General features: G+C 36.3%; 1 protein-coding gene across 1 annotated transcript in view; it reads left to right on the top strand.

Annotated features, from left to right (window-relative positions):
- LOC128047740 (solute carrier organic anion transporter family member 1B3-like) overlaps positions 1–19,733 on the top strand; it is a 73,934-nt gene that overhangs the window by 34,354 nt on the left and 19,847 nt on the right. Inside the window, exons 3-7 of the mRNA XM_052640096.1 lie at positions 7,847–7,979; positions 12,272–12,393; positions 13,490–13,636; positions 13,831–13,929; positions 16,911–17,156. Of these exons, the coding sequence (XP_052496056.1) occupies positions 7,847–7,979; positions 12,272–12,393; positions 13,490–13,636; positions 13,831–13,929; positions 16,911–17,156 (747 nt within the window). The remainder of the gene's footprint in view (positions 1–7,846; positions 7,980–12,271; positions 12,394–13,489; positions 13,637–13,830; positions 13,930–16,910; positions 17,157–19,733) is intronic.

The following is a 19,733-nucleotide window of genomic DNA, read 5'->3' as shown; positions in this document are numbered from 1 at the left end:
GGGACCCTCTTTCCAGGGTCGTTGGAGATCTACTGGCAACCACAGACTATGTCGAGATCGAAGAATCAAAAGGGATTCGTTTTTTAGAAAAATAGAGGAATTAAGACAAGCATACAATTTGCAATCTATACAAGACACAGAATGTAAAGTCTTATTAAATTGTAAGTTTCCTATGGTTATAACAAAAGGAAAGGGAACACAAGCTTGTATAAAATATGAATGATTATAATGGAAGGAATAGTTACTATGACTATGATTGGTCCCTGTGAAATATCCAGTCCAAGTTCCAAGTTTTTCAGTACTTGCAGCAAGTTTCCCGATGTCCCATTGTTTAGGCCCAATCCGTTTGTTGAGGATGATTTGAGGGCAAGGAGGTGCCTTTCCACCGCCAAGCCAGCCAAAGAGTTCTTTGTCATGGAAGTGTTCCACTGAACTGTTGGTAATCTTCCATGTTACTTGAGTAACATAATCACACATAGTACTGTTAATATCATCTGAGCAGTTAGATAGCCACATACCATGGGGTCCCCAATCAACAATGGTGTAATTGGCCATGAACATTAATTTCCCTGATTTAGCTTAACATCTATCCCAATAAACAGGAGTATATTTAAAGTCCTTATAGGTAAACCCCTTACATTCCAATTTTTGTCCTTTTCCTAGAGTTTTGGTAGTATTGACATGGTTCTCATAAAAGGACAGGGCAGTGAACAGTCCAAGCAATGTGTGGAAGTTCTTTTTTGGAGGCAGGAGGAAAGACCACATTTGTCGATTAACATTAATACATAATTCTGCTGGGCCCATGCATAAAGGAAGGATTTCATAGCCTAGAGAAATGTTAATTAGTCTTCCTTCTTCCTCAGGATGAGAGGGCCCCTCCAAGCTCCAAGGAGGAGGCATATGTACTGAGTCATTAGTGGATATGATCAATCCTATATCTGTCCATTTTACAACCTGTAATAAAGGGGGATTAGGTATATAAGCCCAATAAGTGTGATTAATCAAGTCAGCCTGAGCGGGGGATGCAAAAGCAAGCAAAGCAAGCATAGCAACAAAAATATTTTCAGGATTCCAAGGCATTCCCTGTTGAGAAACCAGATTTTCATCTTGATTGAAGGGTTTTTATCTGTCCCCAAGTATGGAGATCATAAGGTTGATGACGTCGAGTGCAGCGTTTCTTGGAAAATTTTTTAAGCCACCATAGCTTGTACTGGAATCTCCTCCTCCTGGGGATTTTGCCATTTCTTCTCTATCTTGAACACTGGTGGCTCCCCTAGGGCAGATCTTCCAAAGAGGGAGCCAACTGATTTCGTTGGATACATCTGGAGAAATACAAGCATACCCTTTCCCCTGTGATACTAATTTTCCAGATTTTCATTGTTTAGTCAACCTGTCTTGATACCAAATGGGCAGAGGAAGGGAGGTATCCTTCAATGCCTCGAAATATTTTTCTGCTTTTGTCAAAATATCTCCTAGCAGTAAGTTTAAAAAATTTAAAACAAATAAAGCTGTATTAACAATAGTGATAGGATTAAAGAATATATTGTGTTGGAATCTAGTAAAGTCTGCTCTGGATAAGGAAGATAGAAGTGTTCCTGTGTATTCCCCCCTTTTAAGTTTTTTTTATCTGTAGTTTCAGTGTATGATGTGCTCATTTAATTATGTCCTGTGTTTGTGAATTATAAGGAATGTCTGTAATATGTTTAATAGAGAATGAATGTAAAAATTGTTTGAAGTGTCTAGAAATACAGGCAGGGCCAGTGTCTGTTTTTATAGAACTAGGTGTTCTCACTACTGTAAACCGAGCTAAAAGGTGGGTTATAACGTGTCATGTAGTTTCACCTTGGAGAAGTGTGGCCCATATAAAAGAAGAATTTGTATCGAGTGAGACATGTAAGAAGGAAGAGGGAGAAAGTTCAGGGCAATGAGTTACATCCATTTGTCATAGTTTATTGGGTTGTAATCCTCAAGGATTGATATCTTGTGCAATGGGTCAAAGATGTAGGGGCCTACAAGTAGAGCAATTATTAATGATTATTTTTAGCATATCAGTATGGAATTGTCCAAATTTGATGTAGTGAGCCAGCATTATCGTGTAATAGAGCACGTTGCTCTTCAGGAGTAGCAAAAGAGACAAGCTTATCAGTTTATTTATTGTCGTGAGCCATCGGGCCAGGAAGACAAGAATGTGTTCGAATATGGGTAACAGAAATGGGGGAAGTGTGGTTTTTAACAATAGATTGTAGATTAAGAAAAAGTTGTTGGATAATAGATTGATTAGAATTTATGGTAGAAGTTTTTATTTTTTTTAATACAAAAACTGAATATAAGGAGTTAGAAACTATATTAATAGGATAAGAATGTAGGTGAACAACCTGAATGAGAGCATATAATTCGTTTTGTTGAGCAGAGTGAAATTTAGTACAAAAGACTTTATATTTTTTGAGAGACCAGAATGAAGTTTTGGTGTGTTTAGTCCCATCTGTATAAAAAACATCAGTTTGAGGTATAGGTTGTGATGTGACAATGTGAGAGATAATAAATTCAGTATTTTTGAAGAAATTTTAAAGTTTGTTAGAAGGATAATGAAATGAAAATTTTCCAAAATATTTCAGAAAGGCTATTTGGAAATTGATAGAAGTTTGTAATGTGTTCTCCAATTGAGATTTATTAATAGGTACTACAATTTTATGAGGATTGGAGCCAATTAGAGTCCTAGCTCTATTTTTTTCATTGATAATGATTAGAGTGATCAAATCAAGATAGGGTGTAAGTGACCTTGTCCCTCTAACATGGGTATAAATCCATTCTATTGGGTATTTTTGTTGGGTAAGAAGTCCTGTGGGAGAATGGAGAGAGGGGAGTATAAATAACTCTAGAGGTAAATCAAGTCTAATACGAGTAAGAAATTGCTTTTGCAATTTATTTTATATTAAATAGAGTTCTTCTTGTATCTCTTGTGAAAGTGAATTAGGGCTATTTAAATTGGGATCTCTTTTTAAAGTGTTAAATAAATTAGTCAGTTGATAATTTGCAATGTCTAAAGGGGGTTTAATCCAATTTATATAGCCTAAAAGTTTTTGAAAATCATTCAAGGTTGATAATTTATTAATATGAATCTGTATTAGTTGGAGAGTAATACATTGTCTAGTAACAACAAATCTTAACTAATAGTAAGATGTAGATGTTTGAATCTTTTTAGGGGCAATGATTAATCCAGAAGCTTTCAAGCATTGTTGAGTTATGTCAAACATCTGTTGAGTTTCTAAAACAGATGGAGCTGAAAACAATATATCATCTATATAATGAATAACAAGACAGTTAGGAAATTATTTTCTCATAGGTTTAAGGGCTTTGGTTACATAATATTGACACATGGTGGGAGAATTCCAAGGGGAACAAGATTTATCAATACGCTTTGATTTCAATTGTGTATCTATAAGTTTCTTCAGTTCAGTTCAGTCGCTCAGTCATGTCCGACTCTTTGCAACCCCATGAATCACAGCACGCTAGGCCTCCCTGTCCATCACCAGTTCCCGGAGTTCACTCAGACTCATGTCCATCGAGTCAGCGACGCCATCCAGACATCTCATCCTCTGTTGTCCCCTTCTCCTCCTGCCCCCAATCTCTCCCAGCATCAGAGTCTTTTCCAGTGAGTCAACTCTTCGCATGAGGTGGCCAAAGTACTGGAGCTTCAGCTTTAGCATCATTCCTTCCAAAGAAATCCCAGGGCTGATCTCCTTCAGAATGGACTGGTTGGATCTCCTTGCAGTCCAAGGGACCCTCAAGAGTCTTCTCCAACACCACAGTTCAAAAGGATCAATTCTTCGGCGGTCAGCCTTCTTCACAGTCCAACTCTCACATCCATACATGACCACAGGAAAAACCATAGCCTTGACTAGACGGATCTTAGTCGGCAAAGTAATGTCTCTGCTTTAAAATATACTATCTAGGTTGGTCATAACTTTTCTTCCAAGGAGTAAGCGTCTTTCAATTTCATGGCTGCAATCACCATCTGCAGTGATTTTGGGGCCCAAAAAAATAAAGTCTGATACTGTTTCCACTGTTTCTGCATCTATTTCCCATGAAGTGATGGGACCGGATGCCATGATCTTCATTTTCTGAATGTTGAGCTTTAAGCCGACTTTTTCACTCTCCTCTTTCACTTTCATCAAGAGGCTTTTTAGTTCCTCTTCACTTTCTGCCATAAGGGTGGTGTCATCTGCATATCTGAGGTTATTGATATTTCTCCTGGCAATCTTGATTCCAGCTTGTGTTTCTTCCAGTCCAGCGTTTCTCATGATGTACTCTGCATATAAGTTAAATAAGCAGGGTGACAATATACAGCCTTGATGTACTCCTTTTCCTATTTGGAACCAGTCTGTTGTTCCATGTCCAGTTCTAACTGTTGCTTCCTGACCTGCATACAGATTTCTCAAGAGGCAGGTCAGGTGGTCTGGTATTCCCATCTCTTTCAGAATTTTCCACAGTTTATTGTGATCCACACAGTCAAAGGCTTTGGCATAGTCAATAAAGCAGAAATAGATGTTTTTCTGGAACTCTCTTGCTTTTTCCATGATCCAGCAGATGTTGGCAATTTGATCTCTGGTTCCTCTGCCTTTTCTCAAACCAGCTTGAACATCTAGAAGTTCATGGTTCATGTATTGCTGAAGCCTGGCTTCAAGAATTTTGAGCATTACTTTACTATCATGTGAGATGAGTGCAATTGTGAGGTAGTTTGAGCATTCTTTGGCATTGCCTTTCTTCGGGATTGGAATGAAAACTGACCTTTTCCAGTCCTGTGGCCACTGCTGAGTTTTCAAAATGTGCTGGCATATTGAGTGCAGCACTTTCATAGCATCATCTTTCAGGATTTGAAATAGCTCAACTGGAATTCCATCACCTCCACTAGCTTTGTTCATAGTGATGCTTTCTAAGGCCCGCTTGACTTCACATTCCAAGATGTCTGGCTCTAGATGAGTGATCACACCATCGTGATTATCCAGGTTGTGAAGATCTTTTTTTACAGTTCTTCTGTGCCTCTAATTTCTCTTTTGTAAAGGGCCATTGCTCTGTCTAAATAGGCTCGTCATTTTTCTAAGTTATTTTAATAATTGTATTGTTTGTTAAATGAGCAGTGGCTCCTAGGGAAAATGTGCAATATATATTTGAGTTTGTCATTGTATGAGTAAATCTCTTTCTATTAAATTAAGGGGTGCATCTATCACATAAGGTTTTAATGTTGTAGGCTGGCCTTCTGGTCCCTCACATGGATATATTTGGACACTTTGATAAACCTCTTGTACTTTGGTTTGAGAAACTCCTGCAATTTGGCAAGAAATTCTCTGTATAGGCCAAGATTTAGGCCATAAATGTTTGGAAATAATGGTAATATTGGATCCAGTATCAAGAAGACCAGAAAATATTTTGTCATTAATTTTGATATTTATATTTGGTCATGCATAGTAATGCTCAAAATTCTCCAAGCCAGACTTCAGCAATACGTGAACCATGAACTCCCTGATGTTCAATCTGGTTTTAGAAAAGGCAGAGGAACCAGAGATCAAATTGCCAACACCTGCTGGATCATGGAAAAAGCAAGAGAGTTCCAGAAAAACATCTATTTCTGCTTTATTGACTATGCCAAAGCCTTTGACTGTGTGGATCACAATAAACTGTGGAAAATTCTGAAAGAGATGGGAATACCAGACCACCTGACCTGCCTCTTGAGAAATCTGTATGCAGGTCAGGAAGCAACAGTTAGAACTGGACATGGAACAACAGACTGGTTCCAAATAGGAAAAGGAGTACATCAAGGCTGTATATTGTCACCCTGCTTATTTAACTTATATGCAGAGTACATCATGAGAAACGCTGGACTGGAAGAAACACAAGCTGGAATCAAGATTGCCAGGAGAAATATCAATAACCTCAGATATGCAGATGACACCACCCAGTCTTGTGGCTCCTTCAACATTTTTTTTTTTAACCCAGTTCCAAATTTTTAAATTGAAACTGTCTTCATCAGGGAACAAAGGATTATATACAACCACTGTTTGGAGACAAGCCTCTATCTGTTGATGTGAAACCAAAAGTCCTTGAACCTTAAATAAATGTTGAAGTAAAGTAGAAAAGTGGTGGGGCTTTCCAGCCGTTTGTCCCATAACCCCTCAATTACCAACCTCTGTAGGTCCTAACAGTCGTTCCGTCCGCTTGCCAAGGGCATTCACCAGGTCCCTGTTCAGGCACCAATTGTCACGATCTTTGTAGACCAGGACCTGGGGACTGGAGTCGACGAGAAGAAGGATGCAGGGGACACAAGTCTCGAGTGAAACAAGGGTACTTTATTTGCAGAAACACATGCTTATATATCTGCAATAAAATGATTACTCAGCTGTTAAAAAGAATGAAATTCCACCAGTTGCAACAAAATGGATAGTCCTAAAAGGTCACTGAAGGGAGTCACTGAAGGAAATCCAAGCAGGTGCTCTTTCCCATGATCTCAGTCCTGAGAACTGCATGCAGCTCTGCTCATTCCTGTTATCCAGGAACTGATAAGGAAAAGAGAGTCCTTGAGAAACAGCACACAAAGGAAGAAAACAACATACTGAATCCCTTAAAGTTGAACGTCCCCTGACAGAGTATGGCATGGCCAAAGAAACAGAGCATACTCGTAAAAAAAATATGTAGTCTATAAAACAGACATAAACTTTGAGTCCCTTCAAACCATTAAAAAGTGGGGGAAAAGGAAAATGGGCAGACTGTTTAACAAGATATAGAACTGGGGGTTAAAATTGCTTGTTTGTTTGTTTTTTAAGAACATTGAGTATATTGCTTTGTTGTCTTCATTTGATTTTTATTTTTCCAATACTCATGAGATTTTATATAATTACTGAGCAATTGAACTATTGAGAAATTGAATTATTTCTCTTATTTTATGAACCGGTTGCTGAACGCCTTTGCCCATTTTCCTTTTTTCCCCACTTTTTAATGATTTGAAAGGACTCAAAATTTATGTCTGTTGTATAAATTACATACATTTTTTACAAGTATGCTCTTTTTCTTTGGCCATGCCATAATCTATGTGAGATCCCAATTCCTCAACCAGGGACTGAGCCCTCTGTTCATTTATCTACTCTTGTCAATGCTATGTACATTCTTTTAGAACAGATACCATACAGTGTTTATTCTTTTCTTATACTTCTGGCTTCTAGGACCATGGAAGGTACTTAATAGGAATTTAAAGAATGCTAAAAGTGAATGAAAAATGCATTGAGTAAATATCTTTCCTCAAGTAAGTCTGTCCATTTTTCTCCATTCCAATACAACCGACTCAACTCCAAATTCTTCATCAAATTTTGCTTCACTCATATCACCAAGTAATTCAAGTCCTTTCACTCTTATCTAAAGTCAAGTCTATTTATTATTAATACCATACAACTGTATAGTAAGCGGCCTAAGGTAAATGAGTATTATCCTGATTAGATTACCAGATCTTTGAGGAAAGGTACCACATCTTATGGGCTTCCCAGGTGGTGCTAGTAGTAAAGAATTCACCTGGCAATGTAGGAGACCTAAGAAATGCAGGTTTGATCCCTGGAAGAGGGCATGGCAACCCACTCCGATATTCTTGCCTGGAGAATCCCATTGAGACAAGAGCCTGATGGGCTACAATTCATAGCATCGCAAATAGACCAACACGAGGGAAGCAACTTAGCATACACATACTATGTCTTATGCTTTATTTATATCCATTCTGGGCTTTCTATTCTCTTGGACACAAATATGGACTCAGTTACTGTTTGCTATAATGAATCATAAAAAAATAATTTTGTTCTCTTTGTAGGAAATTTGCTTGTGATTGTATTTGTGAGTTACTTTGGAGCCAAATTACACAGACCGAAGCTAATTGGAATTGGTTGCATTGTTATGGGAACTGGAAGTATTTTGACTGCTTTACCACATTTCTTCATGGGATAGTAAGTGGCTCTATGCTATCAATGATCATTTCCTTGTAAATTAATCATAGAATTTTATTTTTTATGTTTAAATAAGTATTCCCCTTAAGAAGAATGTCCACTAAGCATGTATAAAAATGGATTATATTTTCTATGTAATAATTAACTCATTGTTTTATCTACCATGGCTCTCATTGATATTGAAATAGGAATAGCAATAAATCAGGTGCAGTTTCATAGAAAATAAATAAGCTTTTTGTAACTTTTTACTATAACATATATTTTATGTCTTTGCCTACAAGATTTTGATACTATTTAATAAGACTTTATTTACTGACCCCAGGTCCAACTGCTCACCACTCAAAAATTAATACCTGAGAGACGATTGTCAGTAGAAAGGAAACTGCTTTCAATCAGAATGTCAACAATCTGGGGGAGAAGATGGACTCCTATCCCCCCAAAATCAATTCCCATGATTCTGTTTAGCCATAAAAGTTTTTGAAGGGAAAACAGGAGAGATCTGTTAATCATTGAGAAAGAGTGTCAAAGTCGTTACCATGCCCCACAGTGGGCAGGCTTGTCAACCTCTTGTGATCTTTCTTTAGACGCTACATTGTTCACACAGTTTGTTCACTGAAGGGAAAGCTATGAAAGAGATCTGGTCATTTATTAATTACTTAATAGATGATTACTTAATTGATTGATTGATTAATTACTTCTTCATTTTTACTTCTTTGATCTGCGGAAGGAATAGGCAGTTTAGGTAAGATATTGTGTGATCAAATCATTTGAAAGGTGTGCTTTGGCTAGAGATTGAGGAGCACAAGGGGTGCCTGATTAAAAGTTAGTTACAATGTAGTTTTGCTAAAGTGAAGAGACAAAGGGACCTCCTGCAGAGACCTCTTTCCTGCCAAAAGCTTCTCACAACTTCCCCACTCAACTCACTGCAGTATGGATTTTCCCACTACCATCTCAGTCTTCTACCTAAGTCTCTGTGTAGTTTTAATTAGTCAGATACTGATGACAAAAAAAAAAACAAAAATAGTGATGGCTTAAGTAAGATAGGAGCTTATTTTTTACATAAAAAGTTAATGTAGCAACCTAGGCTTTGACCGGCCTTGACTTCATGGTGTAAGTTGTGGCGATGTTGTTCCTTACAACAGGACAGAAGAAGGGAAGAAGAAGAAGAAACAGAACTCACACAGGCTGAGGCTTAAGGAATATCTTCAGAAGCATAACACTTCTACTGGCTTCAAGCTGGCCAGAACTTTGTTACAGCTCACATCTAGATATAAAGTTCTCGGGAAAAAATACTTTATTTCAGGCATACATTTCCCAGCTAAAGATCCTAGATTCTGTTACTATAGAAAGGGGAGAATAATGGATACTGAGAGCCAATGAGCAGTTTCTGCTAAAGATATAAATACCTTACTCATTATCAAAGCCAACAACCATGCTTTTTGTTATTAATTAATTACTATATTTGATTTTCATAAGGTCTTTCTTCTTCCTGGTACTGTTCCTTCTTATTTCCATCATCTTATTCCCTCTTGATTTGTTTCCTCCTTTTGGCTTTTCCATCATACCCACCCTTTCCTTCTGCTTCTGATGCCATAGGGTCAGTCTTGCCTAAGTTCCCTTACCAATCTTCTGCACTTTACACTCAACATGATTTCTGTCGAGTACATGCCTTAAATGCAACTATCACTGTACAGTGAACTTATCTTATACTCAAGAGTTATATAATCAACCACCTCATGGGTATCTCCAGCCTAACATCCTACAAACATTTTCCACCCATATATTCAGAACTGAATTTATCTCTGTGCCAAAACCAGCTCAGATTTTTCACATTCACTCTTTGAGCAGTGATTCATTTATCCACAGAGAGATTCAAACCAAAGTCAAGGATCTCATCTTAGACTTATTCTTTGTTTCAGTACACATGACCAGTGGTCACCAAATCTTGGTTTTTCTACCTCCTACATGTCAAAGTTTTCCCTTTTTTCTTTCCCATCATCTCTGGCCTGGACTTTCTGCATCCCATCCCAACTTCATTGTAACTCACATTCTATACTACAGTATTCATTTTACTTTTTGTAATTTTTATTTTAAAAATTATTTATTTGGCTGTAGTGGGTCTTATTGCAGCACATGGGATCTTTAATATTCATTGCAGTATGCAGAATCTTTAGTTGCAATATGTGAAATCCAGTTCCTTGACCAAAGATCAAACCCAGGCCCCCTGCATAGAGAGCTTGGAGTCTTAACCACTGGACCAGCAAGGAAGTACTATGGTGTTCATCTTAAAAACAAAAATCTTATTATTTTACTCCTACTTAAAACTCCCAATATCCTAGAACAGTGTTTTTCAAAATTCAGATCCTGAAAAACTTGTCAATCAATAAATCAATTCAGATTATTGAGACCAACAATTTTTTTTAATATGATAGAATAGAATAGAATAGAATAGAACAGAATAGAAGAAAACAGTTATTCTGTGAAACTTTCTTTTTGGTTTTATAAATGTGTGTGTGTGTGTGTGTGTGTGTGTGTGGATATGTATGTATTGTGATTGTGATGCAAAATATATTTCTCACTGTTGGTATAGTCAAAGTATTGAAAGTCTCCTTGCCTAAAAATTAATATCTAGGTTCATTTGCATATACAGATAACTCATTGATTTGACCTTGACTGTCTTCCCAGTTTCATTTTACACGGCTTCCCATGGTTGAGGACCACATTATAGGTCTGGAGTTTTCCACATGTGCCATAATAGGTCATACTTTTGTTCATAGTGTTTCTACAGCTTTGAGTGTTTTTCCTTCTTTGTCTACTTGTTAAACTCCTTTCTATCTGAAGTTTTCTCGAATCCACACCCTTCTGAATATCCAAGCAAAGTTGATCATCTCTCTTTCCTTTACAACAACTCAGGACCTGACATATTAACATTTTTGTATCTTTCATCATATACGTTTATCTTAGAGGACGTAAGATATTTTGATAACAAAAGTTGTGTGTTTTATTTCTAGTGATTTGGAGTTGTGCATAATGCCTGGCATACAGTAGGTTGCCCTTGGAACTCACAGGGTACCTCAGTATTTTTAATTTATATTGTTTATTGAAGTATAATGGATGAATTATAATAGTAATAGGTGCATAACATGGGGATTTATTATTTTTATAGATTATACTCCACTTATAGTGATAAAATGCTGGCTATATTCCCTGCGCTGTACATCACATCTTAATATCTTATTTCTTTTGTACCTAGTTGTTGGTACCTCTAATCCCTTTAACCTATTTACTCTCTCTTCCCCCAATCCTCTTCCCACTGGTAACCATTAATTTGTTCTCTGTATCTTTGAGTCTGTTTCTGCTTTGTTATATATGTTCTCTTTATTTTTTTAGGTTCCACATATAAGTGAAAACATACAATCTTTGTCTTTCTCTGCCTGACTTATTTTACTAAGCACAATACCTTTTCATCCATTCATGTATTTTTTTTTAATTTATTTTACTTTACAATACTGTATTGGTTTTGCCATACATTGGCATGGATCTGCCACGGGTGTATACGAGCTCCCAATCCTGAATCCCCCTCCCACCTCCCACCCCGTATCATCTCTCTGCATCATCCCTGTGCACCAGCCCCAAGCATCCTGTATCCTGTATCGAACATAGACTGGCGCTTCGTTTCTACATGATAGTATATATGTTTTGATGCCATTCTCCCAAATCATCCCACCCTCTCCCTCTCCCTCAGAGTCCAAAAGTAGGTCCATCTCTGTTGTTCTAATTAAGTTCTTCCTTATCAAATTGAAATAGACTAGAACTTTTTAAACTAAGTTTTGAGGAGTCAGGCATATGACTGTGTGTGTGTGTGTGTGTCCATGAAAGAAATTCAGGTAAATTATTGATAGAAAATGCACGTGAATCAGTATGATTGTAAATTAAATTTGAAAGTTTAGATTGTAACCATCTTTGAAGATAATTCAAAGGGATGAATAAATGCACTTAGCAATTTTTTTGAAACTTGAAACCAAGATATTTCATGCATTGACCAGAATATAAGAATTCTTAGGATGACAGTAATGTGATAATCCACCTTGCCTGGGGAGTATTGCATGACATGTCTTAGCGAACAATTCTATTTTACTTTTACCTATCATTTCTCCTAACGTATAGGCTGGGAAACTGATAAAGAGTATCCTGATAATTTGGAGAAGAGAATGGTACAGTTAAAGGGGGAAATTCCTCTGCATTTCTGGGAAAAGTAAAACTATTCAGTAAATATAATGATGTTCTTACAGTTACAGGTATTCTAAAGACACCACTTTTAATCCATCAGAGAATTCAACATCAAATTTACCAACTTGTTCGATTAACCAAAGTTTGTTACCCAATAGAACATCATTGGAGGTAGTGGAAAAAGGTAAGAATTGAACTCACACTACTGAATATTACTGTCACAAATAAATATTCTAAAATTTAACAATTATATTACATCTATAAAAAACTATTATATTATCTATTAGCAAAGTTTATTTAAAAACAACAGGGAAAACAATTTCATGTATGTAAGACAAAATTCATTGTTAATATATAAAAAGCTTTTAGAAGCAATAAGAAAAAAGAAATATTTTGATATGAAATTGGCAAAGAAAATAGGCAACTAATGTAAAAGAAGAGGATGTGGCATGAATACATTTAAATGTAATTTTACTCTCTATGAAAAATGCAAATTATTACACAAATTAAAGATTATTTACCTACTAAAACACAAATCGCTTTTATTATAGTACTAGTTAAAGATTTTGCTCCCTATTAGATAGGAAAAGATTAAAAATAAAAAGAAATGAGGTAGAGGCGAAAGCCACATTTTATGTATTATAGAGAGTGTATAAATTAATCTTTTGGAGGTTAATTTTTAAGATGGTAAAGGGCAAAAATATGCATATCTGCTTAAATCAGCAATTGTACTTTTATTGCTTTATCTTAAAGGAAATAATCAGGAATATACAGAAGGATTTATCTATCATTATAATCATGGCATCTCATGGCACTCCACTACTCTTGCCTGGGAAATCCCATGACAGAAGAGCCTAGTGGGCTTCAGTCCATGGGGTTGCAAAAGACTCAGACATGAATCAGCAGCTAAAAACAACAAACAAGGAAAGAGATTGATTAAAGAAATGATGAAACTTATTCAGCACACTATGATGCAGTCATTAAAATCCTGCTATAAGAACATAAAGAATATTATGCATATTTTTGTGTTCACTAAAAATGTGAAAGATATAAGCAAACATCAGAAGTGGCTCTCTGTGTGATGGGATTACAGATCATTTTACTTGTTTTCTTTGTGTTTCTCTATATTGTCAAATTCTGTAATGTGACTATAAATCATTCTTATAATTAGAAAAGAACAAAACACTTTAAATGGAATAATTAAAGAGTTACGTTAGTTGAGTTTTTAATAGGAATGCTAAGATTAATGTCTAAAATAAAGCATCTTCTTGTCTATGTAGGTTGGGAAAAGGATTCTGGGTCATATATGTGGATATATGTTCTCATGGGTAATATGCTTCGTGGAATTGGGGAAACCCCTATTGGCCCCTTGGGGATTTCTTACATCGATGATTTTGCTGAAGAAGGACATTCTTCTTTGTATTTAGGTAATGTACAGAAAATAGTAGATTTTATGGTTACTTTCCCTGGGTGTAACTTGCAATAACACTGCTCCTCAACTCATTCTTTTAGTTAATGTAAAAGTTATTTGGAGAAATATATTAAGTAGTATTACTTTTAAAAATTTAATAAGAACCATGTATTATTGGCATTTAATAAAAATGTTTTATAATGTTTTTAGGTAATTTGCTTGCAGTAACAATGATTGGTCCAATCATTGGCTTTGTACTGGTATCTCAGTTTTCTAAAATGTATGTGGATATTGGATACGTGGATCTGAGTAAGTACTCTCAGAACAAGGTAACATGATAATGCTTTTGAAGTACATGACAGCATTCTTCCAAATAAGTGAATTCATTCTTTCAGTGGCTTTTTGCAGACTAATCATCAAAAGTTACAAACAGGAAATGTGTTAATATCTATAATAAAAATAAAATACATCTCCTGTCGACATCAAGTGGTGCTAGTAGTAAGGAATCTGCCTGAAGGTGCAGGAGATGTAAGAGATGCTGGTTCAATCCTTGGGTCAAGAAGATCCCTTGGAGTAAGAAATGGCAACCCACTCCAGTGTTCTTGCCTGGAAAACTCCATAGACAGAGGAGCCTGGGGACCTACAGTCCATGGGGCCACAGAGTCTGACACAGTTAAGCACACACATAGCTATCTAAATCAGGTTTTTACAGCTAAGCACAAAATAAGAAAATTTAAGAAACTTAAGATGACTTCATCCAACATATTGCAAATTAATTGCAGGTCTCTCAGTAGGCTTTCTGATGTCACTTACCTGCATTTCATAGAAAACCCTCTCTATCTACATAGTTTAAAGTCTCTTCTAAAATGTGGCTCCTCTTCAGAGAAGCCTTACTTCACCATGTTCTACTGGCACCAAAAGTTAAACACCCCTGTTAATCACCAAGAGCAGGTCTTTACTGTAGTCTTTATCACAATGAGCCACAAATATTCGTACACCGATATGCCATCTCTTTTAGAACATAACAATATAGTGTCTCCATTGACATATAATAAGTAATTAGCATTTGGAAATAAGCAAATCAGATTTCCAAATCAGATTTGCACCAGGGCTACATAGAGTGGACTTCACAGCAGTCCAATGATAACCACAGTCTTGCAAGTATTTAAATATAAAACTAAAATGTGGACCTGATGGAATATGTTATGTCTTCTATTTTGGATGTGTGAATCATATTCTATGTTTCTATTCATTCACTTCCAGGTTCATCATTGTTTTTACCACCAGGAACCTAGGAATAAATGGTTATTAAAATATTTGGAATTATAGTTTTGTAACCTCTTCTCTATAGTCAGAAATTACTACTCATAGTGTTTTAGACACATGGTAATCCCATTTCTACCACTGAATGTCAAGACTTAATTACATCTTCTCTTAGTCAGTCATGGGTGTGTTGTAAACACAATATGAAGTGCACATTGGCGAGCTCCAATGCCAAAGGAGCCCACGAGATAACAAGTGAATAAAGAGTGTTAAGTATGATGGTTAAACTTGTAAGAACTGGTGGTGGTGAACTACCCTCTGAACACACTTGAAAATGAATTTATTACTCAGGCTCAACCTATTCTTTTCATGCAGAAATCAGGATACATCATTGACAAAATCTACTGATTGGTTTATAAGAAAATCTAGAAATCCAGACTTCCGTGTAGAATCTTCCAATTTTTATGATAGTGTGTGAGCAAAAGAGAACACTTCAGAAGGCTGTGTCTAGACAGGTTATGACCTCTAGTTCTTTTGTGTAGACCAGGGATAGAGCACAAAAAAAAAAAAAATGTTACCAAAGTGACATTTCTGACAGATGATGAATAAGTACTTGGCATATAGATGGAGTCTCTGATTTTACTAATCATTTCTAAAGTCTACCAGAGTTGCTGATTATGAAATAATATGAACATGCAAATCAATTTTAACCTCAGATCTATGTATAGTTTAAAACCACTTCAATAAATAGAATGAATAATTTACTTCTCTATATCAATTCAATGTTTTCTCATGTTAAAGAGTTTTTCTTATAGATCAAAGAGTAACACCACCATTCCTGTGCTTCAGATTTCTAGGGTGTGTTTGTGTGTGTGGTACTTCCTTATTAGAATTTTTACTTTATACTCACTGAAACAGTTCATTTATACTTGTTTAGATATAGCACATGGACCTCCCTGGTGCTCAGAAGGTAAAGAATCTGCCTGCTATGCAAGAGACCCTTGGGTCTCTTTAGTTTGATCTTTGGGTCAGGAAGATCCCCTGGAGAAGGCAACCCACTCTGATATTGTTGCCTGAAAAATTCCATGGACAGAGCAGCCTGGCAGGCTACAGTCCATGGGGTCGCAAAGAGTCAGGCACAGCTGAGTGGCTAACACACACAAATATTGCACATGCATATCACTCACACAGCTTTAAGGGAAAATATTATTGAAATAAAATGGTTACATTTTCCCTAAAATTTTGAGTTCAGATTTTGAACTCGGAGTTTCAGTATGTATATATCTTCACTATTATCATCCTCTGTGCTGTCAAAGAGTTGGAAATGCAGGTTCTAGTAGCGGGGCGGGAACCTTACTATTAGCTCTGGGACTTTCTTGCAGACTGCTGTAAGTTTCATTGCTGGTGATTTCTTGACCTCAGAAGATGATGCCAATATAAGTTTTCAGACAGTGAGGATTCATGCCTTCCATATTGCTATCGTTGTGATGCTCAGTCATGTCCAACTCTGCGATCCCATAAACTTCAGCCCACCAAGTTCCTGTGTCCATGAAATTTTCTAGGTAGGAATACTGGAGTGGGCTGCCATTTTCTACTCCAGGGGATCTTCCCAACCCAGGAATGGAAGCTGCCATCTCTTGTGTCTCCTCCACTGGCAGTTGGATTCTTTCCACTGAGCCACCAAGGAATTCCAAAGTTGGCCCTTAAATAGTTTGCAGGCTTTAATTGTTCCATAAGGACAGATGTTCAGTCATGTCAACACAAAACCACCAAGTTCACATAGTCTCCATCAACGACAACAGTGTCGTGACTGATAACAAGAGCAATTGTAAGATGTCTTTAAATGTTAGACTTACCCTTATTTCGAAATTGAAAATGTGTGAAAAAAAGAAAACATTGTCTCAGAATGGATGAAATATCATTTACTTTCTCCATCTATGAAGTACAGCAATTATTACCAATATTTCCCAGAAATTCTTGCACTTCAAAATGATTTTTGACTGGCTTTTTCTAATTCTTTATTCTAGGCACTATCAGAATAACTCCTAAGGACTCTCGTTGGGTTGGTGCCTGGTGGCTTGGTTTCCTTGCGGCTGGACTAATATCCATTATTTCTTCTATACCATTCTTTTTCTTGCCCAAAACTTTGGATAAGCCAAATAAGGAAAAAAAAGCTTCAGCATCCTCAATATCTTTGCCTATGAAAAATGAAGAGAAAAGTCAAATGGCTAGTTTGACCAAGACTGGGCAAAATGTTACTGACACTATAACTGGTAAGTATTTCACATTTATAGTCAGTTTGGAGTTGTTAATCCCAGTGAAAGAGAGAGGTAAATATTCAAAAATAATGTCACACTCAAACCATCTAAAGTGAATGTTCTTCTGTACTAAATTTGGCTGGATTAGTCTTCTAAGATTCCTACTAAAAAACTTCATAATATTTTCTGAACACATATCAGCTCTGTAGAGAAGAGGATTAGGCTGTGGTCTTTAGCAAGGAGAAACCAGAAAGGTTAAAAAACTATCTATTATTAGTAAACCAAAAAGTATGTAGTCATTTCCAAATTATATAGTACAAATTATGAGTTAAAAGGACTCTCTTTTTCTTTCTTGGTTCTTTCTCGCTTCCTTCCTTCCTTTCTCTCTTTTCCTTTTTTTCCCTTCTTTATTTCCCTCCCTTCCTTCCTTTCTTTTGCTTCACAAATGGTACCAGGAATCATATTATGCCCTGATAATAGAATATTGCCTCTGTTTTTCAAGTATTTGAATACAGTGACGCTGTAACAAGAATATAGGCAACAGCCATATAGTGCCTATATAAGGAATTCTGAGTGCCTATAAATTGGGCAACTTTATACTTAGGTGGAGACATGGAGTATGCAGAAGGAAATTAGATCAAGTTTCTTTCTAGATAATTAGAATAAGATTGTCTTCTTGGTACTTATATAGAAAACATTGCTCACCTAAATATTCAAAAATGAAGTAGAAACGAGTAGTAGCAAAGAGGATTGGAGTCAGTCATATAAAGAAGAATCCTCCATAGTAGAGGATAGTGACTTTCCTTTCCAACATAAGCTGCCAAAGACTAATAGAGAACAATTTAGGAGCACTAATCTGTTATTGATCCAGCAGCAGTCAGAGCAAGATGATTGAAACAATGAGATGCTAACAGTGCAGTTTTCAGATCACACAGCAATGGTGGAGCAGGAAGAGTCAAAGCAGAGCAACACCTGAGCCCTTGGCAACCTTTCAAGTTAAAGCTGAAGTGACATTAGAGGTTGGTGGAGCCCAAGTGCTCCCTCCCATTAGTTCTTCCACCTACTCCTTTTATTGTTACTTTCTCCTCCCCATCGCTCTAATCTGAAAGCAGTGGTGTTACTTGTATGGGCTCATGGGAGATTTAATTTTTTGACTACATTGGTAACTTGAAACTGGCCAAGTGGGAGAAGTTACCACCACTTACTACCAAAATTGGGAAATACTCAAATCAGGCACTGTGCTCCCAAGAATCCATTGTTAAACATTTACCAGCACATCACTGAAGAGGTTTTTGAAATTAATATGCAAATAAAAGTAGCATCCCATTGAATTTTCATCCAATTTATGCTATTTTCATACTGCAGCAGATTAAACCCATTAAAAGTAGTTGATTATTTAAACCTGTAAAGAACGTGGTTGACTGTAAGCCCAGAAAGAATGGAGAGGATAATGAAAATACAAAATTAGAACAATTGTTAACATCATCTGTATTATCAACTGTGTTTGCAAGATAGTGACCAATATGAGATAGCAAAGAGGTCCTTCATATGTGCTACTAGGAACAGGTGAAATAACTAAGAAGTTTTAGTCAGAAAAATTATATACCTAATTTGAACAGAAATAAGACTAATTGATTAGAAAGAAATAAAGCTTTCAGTTCATTAAAGAAACAATTTGTAAACATGGAGAATCAACCAAAAATGGAGCAATTTCTTTCTGAAATAATCAGCTTAATGTCACTTGCGTTATTTATTGATCAAGTTATTGAGGTTACATAATGGATCATGATTACGTAGAAGTACAATTGATGTCCAAGTTCTCAGTCACCTCAAAAATTCAATGATTTGGAGAACCTATATGTCTTATTTCTTTTGATCAAATATCACAACTCACATAGAATGCCTCACAAGTCAATGGTTCTTCCTGATTGGGGAGTCCCATGAGCAAAGTTTAGCATTTTGACCTAATAATTTTAAATATTATTTATTCCTGCTATATATTTCCATACATCTTCTTCTTCCCTCTTCTAAGTCCTTTGCCCTAATCTTTTTTCTTATTGTCATAAGCAGATGAAGCTATTTCTTAATTACCATTGGATAGAAGGTTTGATTCTGACCATGCTTGATGGAAACCTTTAGAGTTCTACGGCACAAGATCTTTCAAAGTGCATACCATCCATCTCTCCAGAACGATATCTTGTTCAGTCTTGCAAAACTTTGATACTTCCCACTGTTTTCCTAAGTAGTTCTTTTCACTTTACCTCCCATTGCAGCTGGTTAACCTGGTGATCATAGACTGAAATCACATAATTCTTGCTATAGAAATTATGGATTTCTTACACTCCTGTCTATAGGCATGGGGTTTTTGCCTACTGTTGTCAAAAGGCCATTTGAGACACAATATCTCTTTAATAAAGGTGATTGCTAATACTGCCAGAATTATTGAGGCAGTATTTTATGGTAGAAACTATATACCAGAAAAAGAGTTTTGAGTCCTGGTACTAAATTAAACTTACATTTTGAACCTTAGTATTCTATTTTTGTGAGCTTTGGGTTCATACTATTTTTAAGGTAAATTTCTACTTACTAATT

Source organism: Budorcas taxicolor, chromosome 5 (assembly GCF_023091745.1).
Source record: "Budorcas taxicolor isolate Tak-1 chromosome 5, Takin1.1, whole genome shotgun sequence".
Lineage (NCBI taxonomy): Eukaryota > Metazoa > Chordata > Mammalia > Artiodactyla > Bovidae > Budorcas > Budorcas taxicolor.
This window is presented reverse-complemented; position numbering and strand designations above follow the sequence as displayed.